This window comes from Meles meles, chromosome 7, assembly GCF_922984935.1.
Source record: "Meles meles chromosome 7, mMelMel3.1 paternal haplotype, whole genome shotgun sequence".
Classification (NCBI taxonomy): domain Eukaryota; kingdom Metazoa; phylum Chordata; class Mammalia; order Carnivora; family Mustelidae; genus Meles; species Meles meles.
Window position 1 is genome coordinate 6,146,175 of NC_060072.1, and position 17,122 is coordinate 6,163,296.

General features: G+C 53.0%; 1 protein-coding gene, 1 long non-coding RNA gene and 1 other non-coding gene across 3 annotated transcripts in view; 1 reads left to right on the forward strand and 2 right to left on the reverse strand.

Annotated features, from left to right (window-relative positions):
• The window catches only part of LOC123946246 (NADH-cytochrome b5 reductase 3), a 28,256-nt gene extending 15,737 nt beyond the window's left edge, over positions 1–12,519 (forward strand). Inside the window, exons 8-9 of the mRNA XM_046011649.1 lie at positions 4,922–5,021; positions 11,333–12,519. Coding sequence (XP_045867605.1) covers positions 4,922–5,021; positions 11,333–11,505 — 273 coding nt within the window. The 3' untranslated portion in view covers positions 11,506–12,519. The remainder of the gene's footprint in view (positions 1–4,921; positions 5,022–11,332) is intronic.
• On the reverse strand, positions 1–13,525 carry LOC123946247. Its single transcript, XR_006819614.1, has 3 exons — positions 13,513–13,525; positions 8,028–8,035; positions 1–197 (listed from the first exon to the last, which is right to left on the reverse strand). It is a non-coding gene; the product is annotated as an uncharacterized LOC123946247 (long non-coding RNA).
• Positions 13,526–16,696: 3,171 nt separating this feature from the next.
• LOC123947695 lies at positions 16,697–16,846 on the reverse strand. Its single transcript, XR_006819780.1, has one exon. It is a non-coding gene; the product is annotated as a U12 minor spliceosomal RNA (small nuclear RNA).
• Positions 16,847–17,122: the final 276 nt, after the last annotated feature.

Sequence of the window (17,122 nt, forward strand, 5' to 3'; positions counted from 1 at the left end):
GACCCCGAGATGCACGAGCCGGGCCCCCGCGGGGAGGGGGCGCCGCTCAGGGGGTCTGGGCGGCTCCGTGGCTGGACTGTGAGGGTGCTCCGAGCACCCGGTGCATGGGCAGCCTTCCTGTGGCCGGTGGGGGCCCGGCTTCTCAGTCTGGGGCCCGGTGTCTGACCCGGGTGGGGCTGCTTCGGGGGCCAAGGGCCCTCCCCACCCTGGGATTTGCTCCCTGGCTGCTCCCTCCGAACCTCAGCACTCGCCCCACAGGCCGAGTTAGGGGCCGGCAGTAGAGTGGAAGAACGCTGGCCGGGATGGGGGCTGGCCTGGAGCCCGAGGGCCCGAGAACACAGCCACAGGCAGGGCCCTGGGCTGGGGGTGTTGGGGCCGGGTTTGGACCTGGTCTCTCTGACTCCCGAGTGCATGTCCTTCCCATGCCTGCCACCTGTCTGCCCTGGCCTGTTGTATGGCCTTGGACAGACCACCTGCCCTCTCTGAGCTCTGCTCCCTCACTGTGGAATTAGCTGATGAAGCAGGGTCACCCCAGGAGTCTTTGTGGATTCAGTGTTTTATGACTGAATATGTGGGTTTTGCAAAGCGGTCCCGGTTGGGGGAATGCCAGGGTGAGACACCTGTCCCCCAGCAGTGTGGGGGCCACACCCAGGCCCGCCGTGCCTCTCAGATATGGTTCAGGTCAGCTTATCCCAGGACCCCTCGGGCCCAGGCTCTGTCCCGTCCATCTGTAAGGTCCTTGGACTCCCACAGCTGCAGTAAACCGCCCTGAGGCCAACCGAGGTGGCTTTGACCGAGGCAGGGGATGCGTGGGAAGAGCCATTAATTCCAAGCTGGTGGGTGTGGGAGGACGGTGGTTCCACTGAGTGCTGCTGGGCTAGTCTCCGGGGACCGTCAGCCCTGTGTTGCCCATACAGGGTACCCTGGGGCACATTGGCCCAGTAGCCAGGGTCGTGGAATTGCTCACTTTTTAGCTCAGATACCCAGAGAGGGACTTGATCGACGCGTCTCCCAGGAGGTAGCGGGACCAAGACTTGAGCCAGAGCATATTGTATGAAAAATCACTATATTTTAGAACATTCTGTCCTGTTTTACATGTTTGCAAACCTTTCTAACGTTTGGCATACTAGAAACCGCAGGACTCCATACCTGTGTTTGCATTGGGTTGGGGCAATATCAGAAGTCACATAGCCTTTGGAAGTTGCAGTGTGTGCCCATGATGGCAGGAGAATGACAAAAAGCAAAGAAGGCATTAGTATTGTGTGAGGACAAAGTGACTGTGCACAGCCGAGAAAATTTTGAGAAGAAAGAAGGAAGAATCCGGCTCACTGGATGGGGCTTAGTAAAGCATCAATACCGAGAACCGTGGTTCCTGACCCCCATGTGACAGCCAGGCTTACTGGACCTAAAGCATTTCTGGTAACATATGGAGAGTCTGGACTGTGCTGGAACATGCTAGAACATGTAGCTATTTACATTTAAGTTAATGAGGATTAACTAAAATTTACAACTCGCTTTCCTGATCTTCATAGCCACGTTTCATGGGTTCTGTGGCTTCTGGTTACTGTGTGGGATAACAGATCTAGAACATTCCCATCCCCGTCACTGCAGGAAATTCCACTGAACAACTGGCCTAGAAACAGGCCTAAGTACATACAAGACTTCACAGGTGGCGCGGGTGGCATTTCAAACCTGAGGGGAGAGATGAAAGGAGTTTGGGGTTAGTTGCTATGAATTTGGGAAATGCGGAGTAGATCCCTGCTTTAACCTTCCAGTGAAATGAGGTTTAGGTTAAAGAATGTACATGTAGAAAAGTGAAGCTTTAGGGGTGCTGGGTGAGCATTTTTATGAGTATTTTTTTTAAAGATTTTACTTATTTATTTGACAGACAGAGATCACAAGTAGGCAGAGAGGCAGGCAGAGAGAGAGGAGGAAGCAGACTCCCTGCGGAGCAGAGAGCCCGATGCGATGCGGGGCTCGATCCCAGGACCCTGGGATCATGACCTGAGCTGAAGGCAGAAGCTTTAACCCACTGAGCCACCCAGGCGCCCCCATTTTTATGAGTATTGAGTGAATGAATGGGGACAGGCCGTCTAAGCGAGACGCGAAGGGAGAGCCCATCTGCTTGCAAGTGAGAAAAAGCCCATTATGAGTAAGACCGGTAAACAGCCTGGGAAAGTCCACACTGCGTCACCAACATGGAGAGAGGCTTTTCAGACTAATAAGATACAACTGAGCCAGTGACAATCGCATCTTTTTATTTTATTTATTTATTTATTTATTTATTTATTTATTTATTTATTTTTAAATTTATTTATTTGACAGAACGAGATCACAAATAGACAGAGAGGCAGGCAGAGAGAGAGGAGGAAGCAGGCTCCCGCCGAGCAAAGAGCCCGACGCGGGACTCGATCCCAGGACCCCGAGATCACGACCCGAGCCGAAGGCAGAGTCTTAACGACTGAGTCACCCAGGCGCCCCTTATCTTTTTTTTAAATAATAGAAAATACAGGGGCGCCTGGGTGGCTCAGTGGATTAAGCCGCTGCCTTTGGCTCAGGTCATGATCTCAGGGTCCTGGGATTGAGCCCCGCATCGGGCTCTCTGCTCCGCAGGGAGCCTGCTTCCTCCTCTCTCTGCCTGCCTCTCTGCCTACTTGTGATCTCTCTGCTTCCTCCTCTCTCTGCCTGCCTCTCTGCCTACTTGTGATCTCTCTCTCTGTCAAATAAATAAAATCTTTAAAAAAAAAAAATAATAGAAAATACAGGTGCCTGGCTGGCTCCTTTGGAGAGCACGGGACTCTTGATGTCGGGGTCATGGGTTCGAGCTCCACATTGGGCGTGCAGATTACTTAAAAATATGAGTGAATGAATAAACTTTAAAATAAATGTGTAGATAAATAAAACGTAAGGGTTACTTCGCATCCATCTGGCTGGCCAGTATTAAGTGGTTATCACCCGGAGCCGGTGAAGGCGTGGGAAGAGGGTCAGGCTTGGGCGCGTTGCTGGTGTGTGCTTTGCTGAAACCTGCGTGTTCGAATGCTTTACCCACGTGGAGTTTTCTGCCCCGAACTCCACTTTCTGAGATGTACCTAAGGAATTGGTAGGGCAGGGAGGATGGGCGAGAGACGTTGTTTATGAAGGAGGGTGTTCCAGACGATTAAATGCCCTTCAGTGGGGAACCGGCAGTCCCTTTGTCCAGCGGGGGCTGGGTCGCCGGGAAGGGAGGCGCGGGCGCTTGGAGGCCAATGCCACGTGGAGGGTCCACAGGGCGTTCTGACCTTAGAAGAGCAGGCGGCAAGGCGGCAAGGTGCTCTGATCCCATTTTTGTTCAAAAGAAAGTATAGGTACTTATTAGAAAGCGAAGTCTAAAAGATGCACCGAAGATCCTACGACTCGTTATCTCTGAAGGCCGTCCTGGGAGTTTTCTTTACTTCCATATATTGGCATGTTTTACGCAGAGCGTGTCCAGCCTGAGCCCTGGCCCTGTCCTCACTCGATCAGGGCAGGAGGGGCCCACTGTCCCCCTGAGAAATGGGAGGAACGAGGGGCGCCTGGGTGGTTCAGTCGATGAAGAGTCTGACTCTTGATTTCAGCTCAGGTCTTGATCTCGGGGTTGTGAGTTCAAGCCCCGCATTGGGCTTCACAGTGGGTATGGAAAAATTAAAATTAAATTAAGTTAAATTAAATATAAATAAATAAAAAGGAAAAAAGAAGAAGAGAAAAGAAATGGAACAAACAGTCAATATCCTCCTCCCTGGGACCCGCAGAGGCTCCTGCGTTCTGCCTACAGCCCATTTTCTGGAGGGGAACGCTGAGAGACCAGCGATTTCCTGGAGGGGAACACTGAGAGACCAGGGTACTCAAGGTACAGGTGTACCTTGAGCTGGATTGGTCCCACCTGTCAGCAAGACCCCCTCCACACAGGCTCAGGCTCAGGAAATACTCATTGCTGTGGCTTCAAATGATCTGTCCTTTCCTGCCCGGTCCCCGCTGTGACTGGCGCCCCCAATAGTCCCTTTCACTGAGCAAGTCGCGGTGCTGTGGTTGTGTGGGGTGGAGAAAATGCTTCCGTGGATCTCCCGTGGTCTGCCTCCCTGGGGAGGGCCCTTCTGCTCCAGCCCAGGGCCTCAGGAGCGATTTGTGAGTGGACAGAGCCCTTTGGCCCCCAGTGTATAACAGTCCCGTGAGGTCAGTCAGGCCGCCCCCTGGCCCCAAGGAGCCCCGTCTACCTGGGAGTGACCTGGAGATGCATGAGGCAGAGAGGCCTGTGGTCAGAGGGGCTGTGTGAGGAGTAGGTTGCTGATGCCCCAGGGGAGTCCAGGAAGGCTTCCTAGAGGAGGTGACACCAGGCTGAAGGACAGGGCCACGTGGCGCCACCTGGACAAAGCCGGTGGGAGCGGAGAGTGGGGTGCTGGAGGCCACGGTGTGGGCGAGGCGTGGAAGGAGCAGGTGTGATTTGGGGAATAGTTGTCTGCATTTCCTGATTTAAGGCTGTGCAACTCGAGACACCAGAATGTAAGGAGACTTATCCGAGGGATGAGGGACCTGTCACCGCTATTTGAAGTGGGACAGTCGCGGTGTAGGTTTTGGCCTGTATCCTCCCGGGCCTTCCCTGTTCTGTACTTGATTGCGCCTGTGTTCAGCTGTTTGCTTCCTCCGCTCCCTGTTATATTGGGGCACATGTCCCCACAGCGGTAGGAAACATCTGGAATAAACCTCATCTGCAACGTCGAGGCAGTCGGGCGAGATGGGGAGAACGGGGCGTGCGTCTCAGGGAGTCTGGGTCGGCTCTGCCGGGCTGCCGTCCTGCAAGCTTTGCCAAGCGTGTGGCCCACGGTGGGCGGGATGGTGAGCCATCCGGGTGATGAGTGTCTCAAAGGCAGTCCCCCCTGACCTCCGGGCCCTGTTCCCCCCATCCCAGACTGAGAAGGACATCCTGCTGCGGCCCGAGCTAGAGGAACTGAGGAACGAACATTCTGCTCGCTTCAAGCTCTGGTACACTGTGGACAAAGCCCCTGAAGGTGAGAGACGGAAGCCCTGGTGGGGCTGGGCTGGGTGGGGGGTGCCGGGCCTTCGATTCGCTTGGTCTCCGGTGGCGCTCAGGGTGGTTTGGTGAGAGGGCGGTGGTGTGACCCTATCTCACAGATGAGGGACAGATCAGAGAGGGCAAGTAAGTGTCCCACGGCGCCCAGCTAGAAAACACCGGCAGTGGGGCTTGAACTCACATCCTCCTCCAGAGCCTGAGGCCTTCTGCCCTTGGTGGGGGGCTTCCTCTGGGGCAGGTCAGCAGGGTCACTGCGGGGCATAGGGGCAACTGCTCCTGCTGTGCTGTTTGTACCCTGTAAAGCATGTCACCATTTTCTCCCCAGGCCCTGGGCGGGGTGGGTGGGGGGGGTGGGTGGGCTGGGCTGGGCTGGTGAAGGTGACCCTCCTTCTGCCCATCTTGTGTGCCAGAGTTGCGTAGGAGGCAGCCAAGGAGGACTGCGTACAAAACCCGAAACAAGGCTGCCCCCTGGGAGTTAAGTTCTGCTTTATTCTCCGGCCGTGGGTAGAGATGTGAGCACGGGAAGTACCTCGATTTCAATTTCGTTGCTGGGAGCAGAGCAGTAGCTCAGGCTACTCGGTCCGTGACGCTGGTGGTGTTTGGCTCCAGGGTTGGGACACTGTGGGGGGTACTGTGACTGCAGCCCTGTAGGTCAGGCCCTTGTACTGTTCAAGAGAAGCAAGGACCTGCATCTTCCCTGGAAAGTTCTAGATGTTGGAAACCGGACATTTTTGTAGCCTCCTCATGGGCCCCAGTGTGTGATCGGCCACTCTGCCCTTGCTTTGCCTCCCCCTTCCCCTGGGGCCCACGGTTCCCCGGGCTCGACCGTGGTGTGGGGAACACCTGACCTCCGCTTCCCCCAGAACCAAGCAGAGGGGCTCTAGGGGCAGGTGGCTGTTGTCTGGGTCCATCTCGGAGAGAGGAGCCTCCTGGGGTGATCAAGCCGGGTCCTGGGCCTCCTGGCCAAGAGCTAGGTGTAGGCGTGGCTGGATTGAGGACCCGGCAGCAGTGGCCCAAGATCGGTTGCTGGCCGGCCAGCCTGGACCTGCCCATCGGAACCAGGGTCCTTGTCTGCTCTGTTCCTGAAGCCCGCTTGGCCCGTGAGCTAATGTTCTAGCGGGGGAGGGGGAGGCGGCCAGGAAACAGATTTATTAGCAAACTTACAGAGCCAAGTAGCAGCTGGTTAGTGAGACCGATAAAGTACAGGTGACCTTGGGCAACACCTGGATTCGGGGCACCGACCCCCGTGTACAGTTGAAACTCTGGTACACGTGGTGTACACGGTACACTGGGCCAGAGAGGAGCAAACGTTAACCAGAAAATCATAAGGAAAATCTACCGATGGTCCTGCACTAATGGGCAAAAGTGCACGTGTGAGTGGACCCGTGCAGGTGTCTGTGTGTGTGTGTCCCCACCCCTGCTGTGCACAGGTCAGATCTAGGGTCAGGCAGGGACGTCTGGCAGGGGCACCCGGTCCTGGAGTTGCTTCTTTTCCTACAGTAAAGAAAGGAACATTTCTCTCGTATCCGTGTCTCTATCAAGGGTGGGAAACCCTTGGTGGAGAGATTTCCTCCCTGCTCATCCTGGGGTAGGCTAGGCTCAGCACCCCTGGCCACAGAGGAGGGGGCCGGTGCTGACCCCTGGTGGTGACACATGGCAGTTCCACCTGTGCGCCCCCACCTCTCCACCAGGGAGTGCTGCCGGCTGGGGACCATTGGAACAGTAACCCATTAGCAGGCGGGCAGTCAGGTATCTCACACTTAGCGTTTATTATTACCTGACTCACTGCTCAAGAGGAGTTGAGGTATCACTACCGCGTTAGGTATCACCCAGTTCTGCGTGCTGAGAGAGGGCACGGTGGCTGGCGGGCTGGGCTGGCGTGGAAGTGAAGGAACAGGGAGTGGGGTGAGCTCACATGGCAAATACAGCTGACCTGTTTCTCCACGAAGCCACCTTCAATATGCGTATAAAGAAAAAATATACTATTTTAAAAAATCGTGGTAAAATTGAGCTAGCTTCTATACCTGCACATTTTATACACTGGCAAATAGAGCTTCATCCCATGCAAGTTCTTAAAGCTAGACTTAAACCTCCTCTCCCTATTTCTTTCTCCCCCTACCCCTGCCTCCGGCAACCAGCAAAATCTGTTCTCTGTATCTGTGAGCTGGGGGTTTCTTGCTTTTGGTATTTCTTCTCTTTGTCTTTGTTTTTATTTTTTTAGATTTTATTTATTTATTTGACAAAGGGAGACACACCAAGAGAGGGAACACAAACAGGGGGAGTGGGAGAGGGGGAAGCAGGCTCCCCGCTGAGCAGGGAGCCCGATCCGGGGCTCGATCCCAGGACCCTGGGATCATGACCTGAGCTGAAGGCAGACACTTAAAGACTGAGTCACCTAGGCTCCCCTTTATTTTTGTTTTTATTATTTTATTTTGTTTTTGTTTTTAAAAGAGTCCTCCTAGAAGCGAGATCGTACAGTATTTTGTCTTTCTGTCGGACTCATTTCTCTTAGCACAATGCCCCCGAGATCATGCGTCACCACAAATGGCAAGTCGTTACTCTTCTCTGTGGCTGAGTAATATTCCATTGTGTGGATGGGGTTCAGGACAACCCCCCCGCCAGCCCCCGAATGTGCCACTTAGGCATGTGGATTATTTTGAGCTGAAGGCACCTGAGACCCTGCTGGGCTCAAGAGAAACTTTTATCCCTTCCCTAACTGTTCAGAAGAATCTAAATCGGGGGTCTTTCCCAGAATAAGGGCTGTTAACGGAGGTAGATTTTATCTGGGTGACCCGTGTGTCTGGTACCACAAACCTCTGATTACCAGACATCTGCTCTTCTTCTTACCCTGTGAAATGCATTCCTTCCCTCCAGAATCCCAGATCCTTACCCCCTTCTCCTTCAAGCTCGATGCGGGGCTCGATCCCAGGGTCCTGGGATCATGACCCAAGCCGAAGGCAGAGGCTTTAACCCATTGAGCCACCGAGGCGCCTCCCCCCCCCTCCCCGACAGTATTTATAACACACTTTCTTTAGCCCTGTCTCCACTGATGGACATTTCAGCCGCCTCCGTATCTTGGGTGTCGTAAACAGTGCTGCAGGGAAGTTGGGGTGCAGATGTCTTTCTGAGTTAGTTTTCATTTTCTTCAGATAAATAACCAGAAGTGGAACTGCTGGATCCTATGGTGATTCTAGTTTTAATTTTTTGAGGGACCCTCCGCACTGCTTTCCGCAGCGGCTGCACGGGTTTGCCTTCCCAAACCCACGGTGCGTGAGGGTTCCTTTTCCTCCACATCCTCGTCGACACTCGTTTCCTGTCTTCTTGCTGACGGCATCTGACTGCTGGGAGGTGTGCGCGTGAGCAGGATGTGTGTGTGCTTTTGGATGGAATGTTCTATAAGTGTCTTAGGTCCATGTGGTCTGACACGTTCTTTGAGGCCAGTGTTTCCTTATTGATTTTCTGTCTGGGTGACCTATACGTTAACAAAAGCAGGGTATTAAAATCCCTTGCTATTGGGGCTCCTGGGTGGCTCAGTCGGTTAAGCATCCGACTCTAGATTTCGGCTCAGGTCATGATCGTGCAGTCGTGGGATGAGCCCCACATCGCGCTCTGTGTTCAGGGCAGAGTCTGCTTCAGATTCTCCCTCCTGCTCACCCTCTCTCTGTCTCTCAAATAAATAAGTAAATAAATAATCTTTTTAAAAAATCCCTTACTAGGGGCGCCTGGGTGGCTCAGTGGATTAAGCCGCTGCCTTCGACTCAGGTCATGATCTCAGGGTCCTGGGATCGAGCCCCGCATCGGGCTCTCTGCTCCGCGGGGAGCCTGCCTCCTCCTCTCTCTCTGCCTGCCTCTCTGCCTACTTGTGATCTCTCTCTCTGTCAAATAAATAAATAAAATCTTTAAAAAAAAAAAATCCCTTACTATTGGGGTGCCTGGGTGGCTCAGTGGTTTAAGCCTCTTCTTTCGGCTCGGGTCATGATCTCGGGGTCCTGGGATCGAGTCCCGCATCGGGCTCTCTGCTTGGCGGGGAGCCTGCTTCCTCCTCTCTCTCTCTCTCTGCCTGCCTCTCTGCCTACTTGTGATCCCTCTCTGTCAAATAAATAAATAAAATATATTTTAAACAATCCCGTACTATTACTGTGTCGCTGTTTCTCCGTTTAGATCTGTTAGTGTTCGCTTCATGTAATCACGTACTTCCCTGTGTGCACAGATGCTGACCGGTGTCATACCCTCGTCGGCATGTGCCATCTTTGTCTCTTTACTCCAGCATTCTTCTCGTTTCCGTGTGCATGGAATGTGCTTTTTCGGCCCTTCACTCTCCACCTGTGTGCGTCCTTACACATACCTGAAGTGAGTGTCTTGTAAGCGTGTGTGGATAGGTCTTGTTTTCTTCTAATTCCAGTGTGGTTAACTTACCGTGTTACGTTTCAGGTGTGCAGGGAAGTGACTTAGCAATTCTGTACTTTACTTAGCTCTCATCCAGATGGTCCTCTTCTCGCTGTCACCTGCTGTTCACCCATCCCCCCACCCACTCCCTTCTGATAACCATCTCTTCATTCTCCACAGTCTGTTTTCTGGTTTGTCTGTTTTGTGTTTTTTTTTTTGTTTGTTTTGTTTCTTAAGTTCCATGTATGAGTGACATCATCTGGCATTTGTCTGTCTCTGACTGACTTCCCTTAGCAGATGCTCTAGATCTTTCCACGTTGCAAGATCTCATTCGTTTTATGGCTAATATTGCATTGTATGTACATATCACATCTTCTTTACTCGTTCAACGGATGGACACTTGGGCTGCTTCCAGAATTTGGCTTTGTAAATAATGTGGCTCTAAACACTGGGGTGCATGTCTCCCTTTGAATGAGTGTTTTTGTATTCTCTGGGTAAATACCCCGTTGCGTGATTCTTGGGTCATTTTTTAATTTTTTGAGGCACCTCCATACTGTTTTCCACAGTGGCCACCCCAGTGTGCCTTCCCACCCACAGTGCACAAGGGTTCCTTTTTCTCCGCATCCTCGCCCATCCTCGCCGATGCCTCATTTCCTGTTTTTGATTTTGGCCTTTGTGACAGGTGTGAGGTCATATCTCATTGTAGTTTTGATTCGCATGTCCCCAGTGATGAGTGATGTGGGACATCTTTTCACGTGTCTGTTGGCCATCTGGATGTCTCTGGAAAGATGTCTGTTCATGTCTCCTGCCCGTTTTTTAATTGGATTGTTTGTTTTTGGATGTTGAGTTGTATCAGTTCTTTTTTTTTTTTTTTTAAGATTTTATTTATTTATTTGACAGACAGAAATTACAAGTAGGCAGAGAGGCAGGCAGAGAGAGAGAGAAGGAAGCAGGCTCCCTGCTGAGCAGAGAGCCCAATGTGGGGCTCGATCCCAGAACTCTGGGATCATGACCTGAGCTGAAGGCAGAGGCTTTAACCCACTGAGCCACCCAGGCGCCCCGAGTTGTATCAGTTCTTTATATATTTTGGATACTAACCCTCTATCGGATAGGTCATCCGCAAATATCTTCTCCCATTCTGTAGGTTGTCTTCTCGTTTTGTTGGTTGTTTCCTTTGCTGTACAGGAGCCTTCCATTTTGATGTAGTCCCAATAGTTTATTTTTGCTTTAATTTCCTATGCCTCGGGTCCCCTATCTAGAAAAATGTTGCTGTGGTTGATGTCAGAGAAATTACTGCCTATGTTCTCTTTTAGGGTTTTTATGGCTTCAGGTCTCACATTTAAGTCCTTAACCCACTTTAAGGGTGTGTGTGTGTGTGTGTGTGTGTGTGTGTGTGTGTGTTGAACAGAAATGGTCTGGTTTTCCCAACACCGTTGGTTGAAGAGACTGTCCTTTTCTCCATTGGATATTCTTGCCTCCTTTGTTGAAGATTCATTGACCATATAACCTTGTGTCTATTTTTGGGCTTTCTGTTGTGTTCCATTGATTTATGTGTCTGTTTTTGTGTCTGTATAGACACAAAACTTCTTCTGCACTCAGCCACTTTTGATTGGAGAATTTAGCCCATTTACAGTTAAAGTAAATAGTGATGGACATGCACTTATTGCCATTTTGTTCATTGCTCACTGGCTGTTTTGTTCTGGGGGAGCCAGGCTGGGGTGGGGGGGCCCAGAACGAGCATTTGCTCTGGATCAGCCTCTTCATTCTTCAGGGTTTGTTGAAAGAAGGGAGAAATTCACAGCACACGAGAGTGACAGTCAGGGGGAGGGGGCTTGGGGCAGGTGGGCAGTCTTGGGTCTGTCACACGGCCACACTGGGATTCACCTGGTCTTCTGCCCGCAGCCTGGGACTACAGCCAGGGCTTCGTAAACGAAGAGATGATCCGGGACCACCTTCCGCCCCCGGAGGCAGAGCCGCTGATACTGATGTGTGGCCCCCCGCCCATGATCCAGTACGCCTGCCTGCCCAACCTGGACCGCGTGGGCCACCCCAAGGAGCGCTGCTTCGCCTTCTGAGGGCCAGGCCCTGGCTGCTTGCACGCCCGCCCTGCGTACTCACCATGCCCTGTTCACACTCACTCCTCCTGCCACTGTTCTGTAACATCACTTCCTTCCCCCACATCTCCCGCTGTGGCCCCGGGCTCAGCCTGGTGGCCCTGCGCTGGGTTGGGTATCCCGCTGAGCTGGCCCCCCAGGGACCCCCTTGGGAGCAGGGTTCTCCTACACGTGGGCTGCCGCTGGCCACCTTCTGGGGCAGGTTCCTGTCTGGCCCTCATCGGTTCTCACCAGGGATGCTGAGCCGGGCCCCGGCCCTCTCCTCCCTCCACTTCACTCTCCGACACACTACTAGGCCAAGGCCGCGAGCGCCATGCTCCGCCAACCCCTCCCAGGGCAGACCACAGTCTGGAGATAAACATGAACGTACAGGCAGCCCAGAGCGGCAGGTGCCAGGGATGCCCCAGCCACTGCCTCGGGACCCTCACCAGCCACCCCTCACTACCTGCTCAGGGCCATGGCCAGGCCTCAGCACCTGACACTACATGACAGGTAACACCCAAAAGTCCTCTGGGCACGGGCCGTGGGGTTGGGAGTCTGCACCTTCTACCCCAGGACCCAGGCAGGCCCCGGCCAGCAGGGAGCTGGTCGTCTCCCAGCCCCCCTAGGCCGGAGTGGGAGGCGGAGCCTGGCCGAGGGCTCCTCCGCATCTTCCCCAGACACACCGGAGCGGAGCGTTCAGGCGGCTCTGGGGTTTCCCAGCTGTCAGGCGGGCAGTCTGGTGGCCCGCCTCGGGCCCTGGGCGGCCAGCGCTGATGGCGGAGCTGAGACATTGTATTTATTCCTGGGTCCCAGACCCACGCCTCCTGCCGCCTGCACCCCCGCAGAGGGGAGGTTTCGTCTGAGCAGCATTCTCAGTGACCTCGATGTTGCCTCTAGACAAGGGTGGGTTCGCCTCTTGCATATGGGCTTTTTCAGAATCATTTATGAGCAGAAAAAAATGTTAAAATAAAACTTTGCTACTACTAACCCTTCTGCGGTTCCCTGAGGCTCTGTGATTTGTGTCATTGTTGGGGGGGGCAGTGGGAGAGGAGACAGGAAGGGGCCCGGCGCTTATTTCTAATGTGTGTTGGTGTTTGTCATGTAAGGTTTGGACTGTACAGAAAACTACACACAAGAAAATTCTAGACATCCAGAGGCAGACGCCGGTCGCTCTGATGAAACCACATGGCCCATCGCGGGCTGCTGCTTCCCCCTCATCAAAAAAAGCCCATCAGGGGCGCCTGGGTGGCTCAGTGGATTAAGCCGCTGCCTTCGGCTCAGGTCATGATCTCAGGGTCCTGGGATCGAGTCCCGCATCGGGCTCTCTGCTGGGCAGGGAGCCTGCTTCCCTCTCACTCTCTCTCTCTGCCTGCTTCTCTGCCTACTTGTGATCTCTCTCTGTCAAATAAATAAATAAAATCTTTAAAAAAAAAAAAAAAGCCCATCAGATGGGCTTTTCCCTGGGTTCACACATTCTCCATAAGCCCACGTGGATCATGATTTATTTTTAGCAAATCCCTTATCCTTGAACAGTTAGGCTGTTTCCAGTGTGTGGGCTTTGTAAATAACAGTAGCCCTCTGCACTCTCCTTTCAGACGATTTTTAAAATTTTTTGAAGATTTTATTTACGTATTTGACAGAGACACAGTGAGAGAGGGAACACACGCAGGGGGAGTGGGAGAGGGGGAAGCAGGCTTCCTGCCGAGCAGGGAGCCCGATGCGGGGCTCGATCTCAGGACCCCGGGATCATGACCCAAGCAGAAGACAGACAGTTAACATCGGAAAAACCCGGGTGCCCTGATTTAAAAAAAATTTTTTTTACAAGAGGCTGTACACCCGGTGTTGGGCTTGAACTCACAAACTTGAGATCGAGAGTAGCGTGCTCCGTCAACCGAGCCAGCCAGGTGCCCCTCAGATGACTTTTTTGAGGCGAGATTCCTGGAGACAGAAAGCCAGGTCAGGGCGTGTGGACACTGGGAGTCCAACCTTGAGCCCTCCCTTTGCGCCCAGCCCCTCAGGCCCAACCTCATTCACGTCATCTAGCAGTGTGAAAAGCTCTCTCCAGCCCCGGGTGGTACAACTCTGTATGTCCTCATTGTTCTCCCCTCTGGCCAGCCCTGAAAAGCAGGGAGAAACCACGAGCCTCCGTTTCTGCTGAAGAGAATTGGCCTTCAGGTTGGAGGTGGGTCCCGAGGTAAGGCAGGCGTCAGTCTCTCTGGGGGAGGCTGCAAGGGGGATGCTAGCTTCTTTGTTCCTTCATGCACTGTTCCAAAGGCCAGAGACTCGGCTGCAGCTGCCCCAGCACGCCCTCTCCTACTCCTGCGGTGCCTTGTGAGAAAGGTTTAAGACAGATGCTGGACGGTGTTGTGAGACGGTAAATGCCAAGACAGAAATCGGGCCACAGGGCAGCGTGGGAGTGAGGACTGCTCTCTCTCTCTTTTTTTTTTTTTAAAGATTTTATTTATTTATTTGACAGAGAGAGAGATCACAAGTAGGCAGAGAGGCAGGCAGAGAGAGAGGAGGAAGCAGGCTCCCCGCGGAGCAGAGAGCCCGATGTGGGGCTCGATCCCAGGACCCCGAGATCATGACCCGAGCCGAAGGCAGCGGCTTAATCCACTGAGCCACCCAGGCGCCCCGAGGGCTGCTCTCTTAAAGAGACAATGAAGCTGGCCCTGCTGGGGTAGGTGTTCAAGGTGGGGGGAACAGCAAGTGCAGACGCCTTGCGTTTGGAACAAGCTTGTGGAATTACCTTCCCCCGGGCATTTGCACTTGCTGGTCACTCCCCAGAAACAGATGGAAGAAAGCAGGTCGCTGAGGGGACAGTGGAAATGAGGCTGGAATTGAAGCACACGAGATGTGCTCTAGAGGGAAAGACCAGCAAGTGCAAAGGCCCTGTGGCAGAGACCTGCTGGACATCTCCAGGAACATCGTGAAGGCCAGTGTGGCTGGAGTGGGGAAGAGAAGAGGATGGGGAAGTGTGCAAGAAGCTGAGCCTCAGACCCTCAGGGAGTCCCTTTCTCCTCTCCTCTTACTTTCCATTCTGGCCCGGGCCCACATCCTGGAGCAGGGCTGGGACTCCTCAGTGGGCAGGAAAGGACTTGGCCTGGGAATCCCTTCACACCTACTGTGTCCTGGGGACTGCAGAGCACTCGGCTCACATTAGGTCTCCTCATCTGGGTCCCCTCCTAGAGGATGAGAAAACAGGCTTCTGTGTCCGGCTTTGAATGCACACCTCTCCGAACTCACAAGGGGCTGTCTCTGAGCTTAGAAGGGCAGGGATTGGACCTGGTCCCTACCCTCTCTCTTAGTCTCATGACTTTCCACCCTTTCAGACCTGACATCCTTTTAAAATAATATTTATAACCGCCTCTTTAGTATCCTGAAGTGGATTCACAGGTAACATCGCCAGCCTACACAGAGAATTTTTAAAAATCAGGGCGCCTGAGTGGCACAGTTGGTTAAGCCCCTGATTCTTGGTTTTGGTTCAGGTCTGATCTCAGGGTTGTGAGATCGAGCCCCGAGTCTGGCTCCATGCTCAGGGCAGTCTGCTTGGGTTCCTCTCCCTCGGCCCTTCCCCCTGCTGTCTCTCTCTCAAATAAATAAATCTTAAACAAAAAATCAACACAAAGCTCCAACTACATTATAAAAGAGCAAGAAAGGAAAGGAACTTATAAAATGATGCCCATTACAGGGTATAAATGCTGGCCCAAGTCCCCCAGAAGGGGGGTGGCTAGGGGTTTTCCCAGATGCCTAGTCCCTGGACCCTCACAGCCCCAAATGCCCACAGACACCCAATCTCTGCCAAGAGGCAGGTGGTTTTCCCAAGTGGGGCACGATTCTTGGTCTATTTCCAAAGAAAGCAGGACCAGATCCCTTCAGCTATGGCGCAGCTGTGTTCCTGGCCATTCCATGTATGTTCACACCTGGCAAAATGGCCCACGTGCCCAAACAAGAAACAAAGCCCCACCTGGGAGAACTGTAATGGGTCTTTTCCCTCCCGGATCTTCCCAGGCCTGGAATGTCCCAGGCACAGGCATTGGGAGGGCCCCTGCCTGGGGACTGCCCGACCACCAGCCTCCACCTGACCAGATTCCGGATCCCTGTCCTTCAGATAATCAGACACCACCCTGCAAAACTTTACATCCGCCAGAATGCCTCCAGGGCTGGCAGCTGATGTCAGTTAACGACCTTATTGAACCAGCTTTAAAAATAACCTTTAAGTCACTTTATTACAGTTCACGTAAAAGGTGACAGGGACTTAAATCCTGCGGTCCTCCGCCCACTCCCTTGTTCCTCTGCACCTGCGCTCCTCGGTCCAGCAGGGGGAGGGTTGCTGAGGACGAGCCCCGGCGCCCTCCCTTCCCGGTACCTTGTCCCAGTGTCCCTCCCCGCACTTCCTGGGAGGAAGGGAGGACGGAGGGAGGGGTTAGCGGTCCCCTTAGTTCAGCTGGGAAGAGGAGAGCCAGCCAGCACCGGATCGCGGGCGGCGCAGGTGGGACCTGGCTTTCCTTTCTCCATCTGATGCCCAACCCCGACCCACTGGCTTGACCAGCTCTTGCCCATAGAGCTCCCGATGCGAGTTTTATGTGTGTTCTGTCAACAGTACATGAACACCCTTGGCATCGGTGCACTTGGAAATTAAGAATAACAACTCGACAGTACAGTATATGCTCAGAATACAGTATATACAGTTGTTCTAAAGACGTTGCGTGTATTTTTTTTTTTAACCGATTGATGCAACAAACACGTATTGAACACCTACCTCGTGCCAAGCTTGGCGCTGGGGTCCTGGGGCTGCATCGTGGAAAAGGTTTCTGCGTATGGAAGGTTTTAACGATCGGCCCTTTAACCCTCGCAGCGACCTGTCATTTGCCCCACTGTGTAGATCGGAAAGATCCAAGCGCAAAGAGAACGGCCAACCTAAGGTTCATGGAACCCTGCGTGAAAATGGATTTTGTCTGAACAAAAAAGCGCCATAAATTTATAATATCAGAAAAACGCCCAGTGTGGAGCAAGGTACAAGCGGGCCCCACAAGGAAATGGTAAACGTCTTGCGCTGCTAAAAAAAAAAAAACAACCCACAAACCACCAGTTGTTTATAATTAACAAAGCTTTACAGAACTTGCCAGCAGCCTCCAAACTATCTGCTTTTTTAATATTAAAAGGGGGTCGGGCAGATCGCAGCACCCAGGCATCCCGCAAAGTAGGCGGGTCACCTTAGGGGCGACCTTTACCCGCTCAAAAATTCGTCTCACATTAGCAGTGAGGATTCGGGCGTCACCCCGAATCGTTATTTTCCTTACTCATAAGTTTAAGGCATAAAGTACCGCACGTGTTACTCGCTGGGTAAGGAGTTCCATTCTCATTAGCCCTACGGTGAGCCTCAGAGTGGACCGTTGAACGAAGAGCCCAGTTCCTTTCCAGTTTATCTTATTCATTTAGTTCATTGTTTATGTCCCTTTCCATTTTATTTGTTCTCCGGGGAGAACCAGCTGCGGTAGGTACTCCGACTACGGTATGCAGATAATCAGCTGGCGTCGCAAAGGCTCACGGAAGTTCCCCGCCCCTTCCGGGTTTTGCCCGGTGTGAGCTGTCG